This window comes from Camarhynchus parvulus, chromosome 14, assembly GCF_901933205.1.
Source record: "Camarhynchus parvulus chromosome 14, STF_HiC, whole genome shotgun sequence".
Classification (NCBI taxonomy): Eukaryota; Metazoa; Chordata; class Aves; order Passeriformes; family Thraupidae; genus Camarhynchus; species Camarhynchus parvulus.
In genome coordinates, this window is record NC_044584.1 from 10,109,503 (window position 1) to 10,121,904 (window position 12,402).

Genomic DNA, 12,402 nt, shown 5'->3' on the forward strand with positions numbered 1-12,402 from the left:
AAATGAAGCTGACAAAAACCCAACTTTTATTACTATAAAGGCAAAGTACCAAATTTTTGCTTTTTGAGTGGTTTTTAAGAAGACTAAGAACTAATTATAATTGCTTTCTTGACTCAGTTTAGTACCCACAAAACAACCTCCTGAAGTGTGAATCTTTAAATTATGAGCACATCTGGGAACTTCCAAACTGCTAACCTATTAAAAAATAAACAAAAAACCCCAACCCTCATCTTCAACAACATTTGCTTTATAACCTCTGACTGGTTCCATGGAATAGCAGTGAATTAGAAAGACACTGATGTTGGGTCATGGAAAGCTTTCCTTATAAAAACAGTGGGATTATAGCCAAGTAAGGTTCATTTATAAAGGCACATTCCAAATCTGAAAACAGCATAAACTGAAAATTGTAGTCCCATCCTACTGATGACTAATGGATCTCACATTCAACATTATGAAGGAATTCAACATAACAGACCATAATATTCAGAACAGAACAACAAATTCAAAGCAGGATGAAAAAGTTGTTCCTCTCATTTGACTTTTGTGTTAATTTCCAAACACTTCAGTGTAAACAAAGACTGTTACCTTTGTTATAAAAACGCTAGTGATGCTTTCTGGATTATCTCCTTCTGGGTTTGGGGGGCCTAACAGCTGTTCACCTTCTCCTTTTTCAAAACTGTACAAGAAAGCAGGATTCAGGATATGTTGCAGCACCTACAGAACATAAACAAAGCAAGTTTTACTGTACTATTATATTCTTTTAATGGCAGCCAACATTCAAGTACTCCCACATGTAAATCTGCCTGTTGGACACACTCACCGAGTTACAAAAGGAGTAACAGAGACAGTATAGTTATACATAAAACCCCAAGAAAAAAGACACACACATTTTTTTCCCCCTCTTTCTTCCTTCCAAGGACATAGATTCTTAGAAAGTGTAAACTAAAGCAGTCAGCATTGAGCACAAGATGAATTGCTGTCTCTGTTTATTATCGCTCTTCTTCAGGTATGATATTTTCACCTAAATGACTCTGCCAATTATCAAACTCGTTGACATTTAAGTAAGGGAGTTTTGTTGCCCTAGTTCCCAAGAAGAAAATTAAACCTAAATACCAGGCTTCTTTGATTTAATTGCTTTAGTTACCTTGGCTTTGAGCTCATCTCCAAAGTTTGGGTCATTCAAGTCTACAAACCGGAAGAACAAAGCCCGTTTTTGGGGGATGCTGTAGTTTTTGGGGATCTCTTCTTCCATGTATTCCTTTAAGAAAGTCATATTGCAGAGAAATCGGCCAGTAAAAGCTCGAAGCAACTGGAAGAGTAACTCTATTTCACCATAATTCCTTCTGTGAAAACACATAAAATACAAAGCTTCTGTGAAAAAAATACACAAACTACTATGCTGATGAAATTAATCTTTTAAAGGAGCAGAGAAGCAAGAGTAGCCAGTACCACAGGCATGGTTTTAAAGCTAATAGCAGTATTAGGAGATATATTACACTTTCTCTTCAATAACTGCAAACCATCTTTAGTAGGCTTATATACCTTTACAGTATTTTCAAAATTAAAATTTAAAAAATGCACGCAGGGTCTAGGAACTAAAGATTTTTACGTACTTGCAGTAATTCAGTAAGCAATAGGCCAACAGCTTGGGCTCTTTCCAGTTTGTTGCAGCCATATTCTCCTTCCTATGTCTCTCCTGAAAAGCTTCACTCACCCATACACGTTTCAGCTGATTCACCAAGGAGTGTTGATTTGCTAACCAACATTCATCATTCTTAACAATAATACTTATGATCTGTCCAAAGCAAAACAAGACAAATGCACAGTCAACACACAAGAGATCTGTCAGGAGAAACAATGATATACGAGCACTTGCTTAAGGTCAATTAAGGGTGCTAAAATATTCAACAGCAAAACAAAAGAGTGAAATACAAAATAGTTTAGATTTAGAAAAATAAATTTATGTTTTGTTGTCATGCTGTCCTCTTGTATCCTACTTGACAAAAAAAGCAGAGATAATTTGAATCTCTTTTCCCTTCTCAAAGCAGCTCTGGCTACAAACACTCCACATTTTTACAAGTGTTTTTCTATGAGCTGTAATACACACACACACTCACTGAAAGGCTGGATGTAAGAGGCTTGTAGCTGAAGAGGTTTCAGCTATCCAGTGCAGAGACAAACAAGATAAATGAGCACCTTGATAGCCTGGAACTGCAGGTCGAGCCGCATGGTGGTGGTGCTGGGGGAGCCAGGTCTCACGGCTGCCTGGGCGCCCACAGGCAGCAGCAGAGTGATAAATCGGTTGGGATTAGCTGCCAGTACATCCCGCAGAGGTTTGGCATCTTTATGTTTCAAGAAACTCTGCAAAAGGGGAAGAAATAATTTTAATAACCTTTAAAAGCCAAAATATCAGGCGACTATATCATCCTGTAGCTTTTATATGCCACACTAAAGTTGCAGAGGTTGTATTTCACGGACATAAAAATAACATCTACACTTCAGTAATAGCCTTACATGATCTGGAAAGGTATAAAATCAACACTTCAGGACAAACAAATACAAAACCAGAAACATGAACCTTGCAGTCAAGAGTGAGACCATGGTTAAGGACTACAAGGTCATACAAGCAAAAAACATGTAAAAGATGTTCATCAGATTTGTCAAGTTGAGGGGTTTTTCCAGCTTGTCTCCCCACACAGCTTACCATAAACATTCTGCTCCACTGTGGATCATTTAAAGTGGCTTCCATCATGAACAGCTCCACAGTCTGGGATGGATGACGTGTCAAAAACTTTATCAGTGGTTCCCTGAATGGACTGCCAGCCTGAAAAATTCAAAAACCTTAAATTAAAAATGCAGAGTATAGAGTATTTCCCACTAATTTACTACCACTCAGAAAAATACAGTTGACTTGGCATTTATACAGATACAAAATGTTCAGAACTTGCATGATGAGAATTTATTGATACTTTCAAAACTTCACTTCTAAGGGTGTAAGACAAATGTTAATACCTCCTAAAGGCTTGAGGAGCATATTTTAGCATCAAATGTTCTCACACTATATTTAAAATATTATAATTATCATACACTAATGTTAAAGACTATAAAGCAAAAATTTCAGCAGTGTTAGCTCCCACTTTTACCTCGATTAACATTGCTCGTTCTGTTTTCATAACAACTTCCAGAAGAGGTTTAACCAGAGTCTGTGGGGCAGCTGGGATCAGATGGAATAAATTTATAATTGCTGAACAAATCTTCATTTCCTACACGTAAAAAGAAACACAATTAAATAAATATTACTTGCTATAGTGTATAAAAACAGTCTCACACATCTTACTTCTTTTTTCCCCTCTGTGTTAGCATAGCCAGTGGCCAAATGCAGAAGGTTAACATATACACAGCATCTACTTACCATAATGCATGAAAAAATTGCACCTGTGGAAGTCTGCCTTACCCTCTCTGGTAATATCATGGTTTAAATTTTATTTTCCTTGCCAGTAGAGTGGTGTTTTACAGGTAAGAGCTAAATACTGTAATGATACTGCTGATGGGGAAGTTACAGAGTGCTCACTGCTCTACACCAAGTGGGTCAAGAATCAAACAGGCAGGCCTTCCCCCTAAACCATTTCTGCTATACACCCCATACCCCAGATTACACATAAAGAGAGATTCAGCTTTCTCACAGCACTGTTCAGCCAATCTCACAAACAGCTGGTTACTGTAAAGTCAGCTCTGTTCTCTCACTAGATATTAAATTCTCCAGAAGTCCAAAATCATTTTGCATTTTTTTCATTATGTGATTTAAATAGAGACTGGATTTCAGCTACTTAGAGTGTAATTTCCTTCAGTAAAAAAAGGGAAAGGAAAAAACAAAACAATGAAACCACCCTCACCGTCTCTCAAAAACCAAGTTCCAGCATCCAAGATGATTTTATCAAGTGCGTTACCTTTTCTCAACTGAATTAAAATACAAAGCATTAGGCTCTACTCCTTTAACCTGATCTACCCAGACAGACCCCACAAGACCCCTCTCATGGACTGAAGTGCAGGGCTGAGAATACATAAAAACCCTTTGAAACCACTTATGCCTTCACAGAAACTAAAAATCCTGCTCTTTCTGGTACAAACATGTTCAACATCCTTAACTGCAACGTGATCAAAACAGCTCTGCACAGACAAAGAGAAGACAATTCACAGCACTGCACTCAAAGGCACAATGCACTGTGCCCAAAACACAATGATAAAACTAACAAACCACAAGTTAAAAGAAAAAATAAAACCAAACAAAACAACAACAAAAAAAGTTTCTGGTGCCTGCACTGAGTTTCTCACCTCTACCCCTTCCGTGGCAGGCTGAACAAAAGCAGAAGTCACAGCATGAAAGGAAAAAGCCCATAAAAATATCAAATAAATGTACAAATCAGCACATGCCATTCTTCAGGCTGCAGTCTAACTTCAGCTCAGTTACTTCCTCATCTCAAACGGAAGGAACAGAGACAATGAGCATCTCACATGCTCCAAATTGCCCTCCAAAGAACTAGGATGAAATCCATCCTTTTTTCTACTTTTACATTGATCAGACATAGCTTCTCAAATATTTAAACTGAATAAAAAGATAATAAAGATGATTAAGTCAGGGGAAATATTTTAGCCTCTTTGAAGACAAATTTGGCCACCATCTATTACAAAATCACTTTCAGTACTCGAGCTACCAAGCTACAATGTCCTCTCAACTCCTCCTAGGCTGGGATGCAGAATTTCCACCATGGAAATTTCCACCCTCTCACAAGAGGGACAGTTGGAAGCAACCATCTACTCAAAACTTATTCTTTCAATTACCAGATATGACCTGAAATCCCATGCCTTTCCTTGGAAAGGAAGGGAAGAGAGGAAGAAAGATTTAAATCAAATATTTTATTCCCTGGACCAATGCATTAGATTTTAATCACTACTTAATATATTACATTTTAATTTGTTCATTTCTCTAAACAGCCTGATCACAGCTCAGGATCACAGCAGGACTGCCATAAATTATTTAGGTGAGCAAGGCTTAGTTATTCTGGCATCAGTGTGGATCTTTACAGCAGCCATCACTATGCAGCATTTCTAACTAATTTTTCAGTTTGCCTGTAGTTACCATTTTCATTTGAAAACTCACTCCACAGACTTTAACTATTCTGTAAGAGGCTTTGCTGACCAGCCTTTATCTGCACAATGCTGGAGAACTGCCTGACACCATCATCCAAGGGCACCTTCATCCCATACTGCTGGAAAAGGATGGAATGCATGGAACAGCACAGGGAGGGCACATCAGGCTCTCCTGGTCAGTTCTGTTCTCCACTGAGCATTTAGCACCTCTACTCAACCACACAGTCTGAGTGATCCAGCCTACTCCCCAACACTGCTTTTAATGAGTGTCTCAGATGCTGGAATCTCACTAGGATCATGAAGAAAGGAGAGAAGTGAAATGCCAGCTGCCAATAACTGACCACCAGTTTCACCACCCCTGTTTTTCAACAGCACAATGTACATGCAGACACATGAACACAGCCTGCCACAGCAACTGTACAAAGACAAAGATGTGTGCTCCTGCAGTTTCTTAGAGTTTTTACTTTTAAGGAAACTTTGGAGCGACAACTAGGAAGCAGAAAAGTAATATACAATCAGCTTTGCACTGACACAATTCTACTTGAAATGTTTCCAGACTTGTCTTGTCCCTCCAGATTCTTTCTCAAGTGTCTGGTGTGCACTCCCCACTCAACTTATCTATCTAAATACATAACTGCACAGAAAACATCAACAAAAACCATTAAAATCAGGGAAATTCCCAACTAAACATGACTTAGTGACAAATAAAAACTGTTCTGGAGGTGCCACATTGTGGTTTAAAAGATTATTGCTACAAAAAGATCTGCAAGATATCTGTAATCATCACATTTGAGGAAAAGTGAATCCCAAAAGTATATGAAGGCCTTAGAACTACTCTGGCATGAATAAAATGAGGTTAACTGAAGAATGCACAGTGTTTCAGTTAAAATATAGGAAACCAATCTTATTATACTTCATTAGAGAACACCTAGGTCTAATATAAAGCAATGACCAAATTCAGATTAAAAGCTCTTTGCAAAGACAGGAAAGAGAAATGAAAAGCCATTAAGCCATTTCCATGTTTTGAGGGAAATAAAAAGCCAATGTAATTTCATTCTAATTTGAGAAACAAAGACATTAATAGAATTCCCTCCCTTTTTTCTTAGGTGCAATCATAAATCTCAACACTTAATAAAAGCATTTAGTAAAATATTAATAGAATTGTGGGACCTCTGGTAATGTACAGGAAACTGCAGTGAAGCAGGAATTCCCATCAGTATTGCTAAGAGCACACAGTATTGACATTACACTGCACAGTTTTCCATTTATAAGGGAAGTGATCAGCTTCCCATGCTTCTACACTGAGGTCATTAGTTTCACTGGGAGAGTGATTTTAATGTGATCCCAACTAGTAAATATTGAACTTGGTTTAAGTAAATTAAATTTTAAATTAACTGGGATTATGTTATCATTACGTATAATTTTCAAAAGGCAATATTATGAACATCAAACATATTAATGAAAAATGGGGGATTATGCTGCTGAGCTCATCAGCCATTCCAATGAACAGATTTCTAAGCAGAAAATCCTGAGGGGGAAAAGAAATACAAATGCTTGAGCTGCTCCCACACTAACCTAGAACAGTCTCTAAAGTAACCATCGTCAGCAGATAAGAAGCTGCTCTTCCTGAAACTTCTAACAGATATTCAATATTCTACATTCAATCCAACAAGTCTGTTAGCTTGTAACAAAGCATCAGTGTGTAATCAGTTATGGCAGCATTTACAACTGAATGAGTTCTTGAATTCCAAAACATTAATACTATTTATTTCTTCTCTTCTCACACAAAAGCATTCATTAACTTACATTTCCATCACTCCGCTGTCCACCTTTGTGTGTAATAACTACAACTTCCATCCATTTACGCAGGTGTTGCTACAAAGAAAGGATAATTAGCATTATTCTTCTAATTAGACTGTTCCATTTTAGCATATGCTACAAGAGACAATATAGAGGCAGAAATAATTCTTTGAAGGAAACAAAGGGAAGAATTATCAGTTATTTTCATTCCCTCAAGTTGAAAAGTTTGCTGTTGCTAGAAGTGCTCTCCATATTCATGAAAGCAGGGATTATAAGTACATATATACATATATATATATATATACACATAAAAAACTTAAATCTGATAGTCTTACATTTCTTTGATGACTTGCTTGATGTGTATGCATTTAAATATTTAAATATTCATGCAAAGGGGATAAAGAATACACATATTCAGTTTAAACATTGCAAATAAACAGAGCAATACCTCCCAAAATTTTATGAATCAAGAAAGCACCAAAACAGATTAAGTGCATTGAGAAGTAAAATTGTTAAAGGTGCAAGTGGCACCTTGCTTAAAGAAAAATTTGTCCAAAGAAACCTTAGTCTAACTAGTTATGTCTTCACTAAAAAATAAAATAAACAAAATAAAAATAATAAATAAATAAAATAAAAAATAATTTTTTTGGTTTAGAAGCCCTTCAGAAATTTACTCAAAATGTTTAAAGAAATTAGGGCTTTTTATTAATTGTGAAACAAAAATCTTTTACTTCCAACATATACATTGAGTCGCTGCTGAACTTCTGTGATTTTTCACCAATAAGAATAGTAGCTAGAAGAAAATTTCTTCTGGAAGAGCTAAAATAAAAATATGGATGGGCTTACCATCATCTGATCACAGAATTTATCATTGAAAGAGTTTGGGAAAAGTCTAGTGACTGAGGTCAGACGATTCACAACGTTGAGGGTCAGACTCCGATAGTCCCCCAGCATCATCAGCAAAGGCCTCATGTGGGTATGGATTTGATCAACTTCTATGGTAGCTCCTTCCAAGAACTGCAAGGGAGTGCACAATTAAGATACAGGTGGAGAGGGACGTGACTTTTGTGCAAGCATTTTTCTTAAAATAGATTCAGCTGACTTGATTTTTCTTCTTTTATTTTGTTCCTTCAATACAATAGTTCAAGCAACATCTAGTGCTGGAAATTGACCCAGTGACAAGATGGATTTGGGAAGCACTCAGGTATTTCTGACACACAGCAGGACATTCCATAAAATAATCAAGTAGGAGATCATAATTACAGACAGACTGAAAAACTGTTACAGCTATAAATTAAATACACAGCTATGAACTAATTACTTAGACACTATATTAAGAACTGCCTGTGCATCTGGCTGAAGGCAATAGAGCAAATTTCTGTATTACAATCTGCATGCATCCTGAGCAACAGAAAAGGTCAAAAGAGCCTGGCTGCAAGCAGCCAGAGAGAATATTCCCTGTCATAACCAAATATCCTGTGGGCATGAATCTATCCCAGGAAAAAAGCAATCAGACAAATCTGATGTATAGGTCAGAACAACCCTTATTTGCTACCTCACAACCCAACTGTGCTGTTAACAAGCCATAAATGATAAGTACATTCCCTCTCATGACCACAGTGACATGAAAAGTCACACAACCTCTGGCCAGTCAATGGCACAAACAAATGCAAACCACCAGTATTACTGGAGTTGCCTTCTCTGTTCCATGTCAGCCTATCTACACAGCTTTACAAAGAGGTTGTAATTAATTTCACTAGCTTTTTTCTTTTCATTTAAAACAATGGCATTAAAATCTTGCTGAATCAGAATTAGGCACAGCTACTGAACAACAAATCATGATGAAAGAATATCCTTTCCCTGTTCTTCCAGCCTTTATAGATGATAATGTAGCATCCACAGGTCCGACAGGGCAGTGTAAGGCAAGGACACTAATTCTGACCTCAAACAGGACAGCCAGGGTCCTGTTCCTTAGCTAACCATCACACTGTGATGCAGGTCTAACTCTGCTGTCCAAAACCAACTATGGGATCTCCACCACTTCTTTTGGGAACACAGACAAAACATACAATTTTTACAACAAAGCCAAGCCTGCACATTTGCCAAACAGCTGAAAAGGACTGAAGCTATTTAGAAGACTCACTTACAAAGACCAGACCAACAGAAAGTGGGAAAGACTGCACAGAAAGACTGAAAGATTTACCATGATCCTTATCCAAGAGATATGATAAACCTGTTTATGAGATGTGATCTGATCCTTATAATTCTTAACTGCAACCTGGATAATTCTTTATGGCAAAGTTCAAATCCCAAACAAACATATCTGACACGAACTTTTATCAGCATCACTAACAAAAATTGAAAAGAGCAACAATATTTCCTGTAGAGAACTTTCCCAAGAAGTCTTGTACCAAGAAAGTAAAGCAGAGAGAACAATGACCTCAAAAGGAATGTTGTTTTAATACAATCACCTTTCTCATGCATGCTTCTCCTGCCTCCTGCAGCTCATTATTTGTTGAATTCAGTGCCTTGAAAAGTGCAGCAATGATTTTCTCTCTTGACTGAGGCAAGTAATTGCAGGCAGCTAGAGCATCTGCAAATATCAAAGTAAATTTGTTCTCTTTGTTAACTCAATTTCAAAGGAGAGGAGAAAATAAACCCTAATTCTACACCGCTTCTCTTATAGTTTCTTTTTATGTCATCTCAAATTGCAGACAGCTAAAGTACTGTATGCATTGCCAAAATCAACAGGCATCATAAAATAGTAAAAGAATGAGAATTCTATTAACATTCTATGGTTTTCCTAATGCATTATAACATAATTAATCTTAAAATATTTTGGGTTCCTTTCAGAAAACTGAATTCTAGTCATTAAGAAGGCAGCCATACTTTCCCATTATTCTCTCCATTAAACTGTAACCTCAGGAGAGCAGTCATCAGTCTTCCAGTGCTCAGGTTTTCTGCTGATCTCAGGAAGCAGACTGCCCATTGCTCACAAGGACACTTAACTGCATCAAGCCTTGTTTAGGAGGTTTTACTTACTTAAGGCTGCAATTCGAAGAGGTACAAGCGATGGAAGACTTTTGTAGCAAGGTAGTTTCATTAGGGCAGCATCTTCAGCCTCACACAAATTCAGTAACTAGGAAAAAAATAAACAGTCATTTTAATATTGCTACTCACATTTGAAACAGCACTATCTCACCCCCACCTTTACAGACAGCTTTTCATCTACAGCACTTTGTTTTTCTCTTGACTCAAAACCAGAGGATCATCTGCATTGACTGCTGCAGGCAAAGCAGACTTCACTTGATGTTTCAAAAGGAAATTCTTGCATTTTAAAGTTTAAAATGTACCAATTAAAATATGTATTTTTTACAATGAAAGTACTCATGTCATCATACAGAAGCATCTACATTCAAAGATGAGAACATAAAAACAAAGTACCTCTGTGTAGAAAACCTTGTGTTCCACAACATTCAGATCCATTGTAAACAATCTGGGCTGCAGGGTTGTGCAAAATGTATTTCCCTCCATCAGGCCAATCTGGGCATTTGCAGGTTGGTGCCGCAGCAAATGCTTTTTAGGAGGAACCATGTCCTGGAGTACCTACATGATGGAATTTAGATTACTGAATTAGCAGCTATTGAAATGACCCCACAGACCCAGCCACTGAGAAGACACCATTAGTCATGGCTCTAGGTTTCTATCCATCTTCTATTGTGGCTCCAGATGTCTCTGGAGAAGAAATTAAGCTAGAGAAAAAGTAATTCTCTGAATTACTTTGATTCACAGTCAGTTCACAAAACAGTGGAGTAGCTGTAATTAATACATATTCTCTGTGAACAGATCTATGATATTTAATAACTTCACACAACATCATGAACAACAAAGAAATTCATAGACTGAAGCATTTCAAACAGTCAAGCAACAAGAATATTTTAAGCTCCTAAAACATCAGAAGACCAAAAAAGTTAGTGTAACTTTTTTCCATTACATCAACTTCTCACTTTCCTCATTAAACAGCTTCAGCAAAGTAAGATATCAATTAAGGAGTTTCTCAGCATAATCTGGAATGTTGTCATGGCCCTTAAGACTTACGTGCATCCAATTATCTTCCAAAAGACCAAGCAATATCAGCTTTAAGGAGCACCTAGCCAAAAGTTATTTCAACCAGCTTTGAATTTTATAGTCTCTTTTTGGATAGGGAAAGGCATAGCAATAATGCCACTTATTTAGTGAATAACAAAACTGAGTGTCAAAATGTAGTGTCTATATGGCCTAGCCTATGTCTGATTGGTGGCAGGATGAGCAGCCCATAATTTAAGGAAGTAAATCAACCTGAAGACAGTACAAATACTGGCTAAGAGTCAGGCAGAGCCTGTATGAATCTCTGAAGTGCTCCAGCCATTGTGTAAGTTCGAACAACAAAAGTCAGCAAATGACAAACATATGCCATCAAAGCACTATGAACTTAATTCATTAGTGTGCAAAAACACTCCAAGAAAGCATTTCTGCAAATCCAAACTGGAAAACAACTTTAAGCTCCAGTTCAGTAAATATTTCTGCTTACCTCTTTATGTGGCTCCATGATGACTGTGACACTTTTGCCAGTGACCTGTGCAAGCACCTGCAAGGAATGCATGGCTTGTTTTCTCACAGTGGAGTTTGGAGAGGTCACTTCTCGAACAAGGTCATGTGTGACATGATGGAAAGACTTTTCCTGTGCTGCAAGGATTTCTTCTGTTTTTTCTTCATCTTTTAAAGGAGTTGCACATCTAATCAAGAGCTGCTCTAATGTGGTCTTTGCCATAGCAACTGCTCCATTGGAAACCTGAGGCAGCAGAGATCATTTTTATCAGCTAAATACAGAACAAAAATCACAAATTTCATCAACTTAGAATTTGATTTTGATGAATCCTGTGATTCTGATTTCCAGCTAAGCTTAGTGATTCTGTGGTAAGTGACAGTGAATCTGTGTTCTTTTGTGATCTACATGTGGCCTCTACATTTCTACTCTGAAAGTAGCAAGTGCAACCTCAAAAACTTCAGCAAAGTTATGTGGAAAAATCTGACCTCATTCCTAACTTCAGATCTTGGTTTGAGTTAAAACGACTAGAATTCACTAACTCTTGCAGGTAAACTGCATTCTGAAGTTCAGCAAAATCAGGATTACTAAGAGCTCAATCTGTGTGAATTTAAGGCCAGAAATTTTCCCCACACTATTTGATGAAATTCACTCATTACATACCTCTCCAGTTAGGTCCATCATAACAAAGAGAAGTGCCTTCAGGAAAGTCTGCTGGTTCTGGAGGACCCAGATCAGTGGCAGCCGTTCCATAAGAAATTTAATGGACACAACACCTCCTAGTTTAGCATACCAAGCTTGCTCATAACAGCAAGCACATAAACGTTCCACAATGTATGAAAACAAGGGAAGCTGACAAGCCTGGAAAC

At 37.4% G+C, this 12,402-nt stretch overlaps 1 protein-coding gene across 4 annotated transcripts in view; it reads right to left on the reverse strand.

Moving 5' to 3' along the window:
• The window catches only part of TRRAP (transformation/transcription domain associated protein), a 76,067-nt gene that overhangs the window by 42,112 nt on the left and 21,553 nt on the right, over positions 1-12,402 (reverse strand). For all 4 annotated transcript variants that reach the window (XM_030957817.1, XM_030957814.1, XM_030957815.1 and 1 more), the window contains 13 exons: positions 12,197-12,394; positions 11,519-11,779; positions 10,393-10,554; positions 9,991-10,087; positions 9,420-9,541; positions 7,795-7,965; positions 6,955-7,023; positions 3,144-3,263; positions 2,705-2,824; positions 2,197-2,361; positions 1,614-1,795; positions 1,145-1,343; positions 586-714 (listed from right to left, as the gene is read on the reverse strand). In XM_030957817.1, the coding sequence (XP_030813677.1) occupies positions 586-714; positions 1,145-1,343; positions 1,614-1,795; positions 2,197-2,361; positions 2,705-2,824; positions 3,144-3,263; positions 6,955-7,023; positions 7,795-7,965; positions 9,420-9,541; positions 9,991-10,087; positions 10,393-10,554; positions 11,519-11,779; positions 12,197-12,394 (1,995 nt within the window). The remainder of the gene's footprint in view (positions 1-585; positions 715-1,144; positions 1,344-1,613; positions 1,796-2,196; positions 2,362-2,704; positions 2,825-3,143; positions 3,264-6,954; positions 7,024-7,794; positions 7,966-9,419; positions 9,542-9,990; positions 10,088-10,392; positions 10,555-11,518; positions 11,780-12,196; positions 12,395-12,402) is intronic.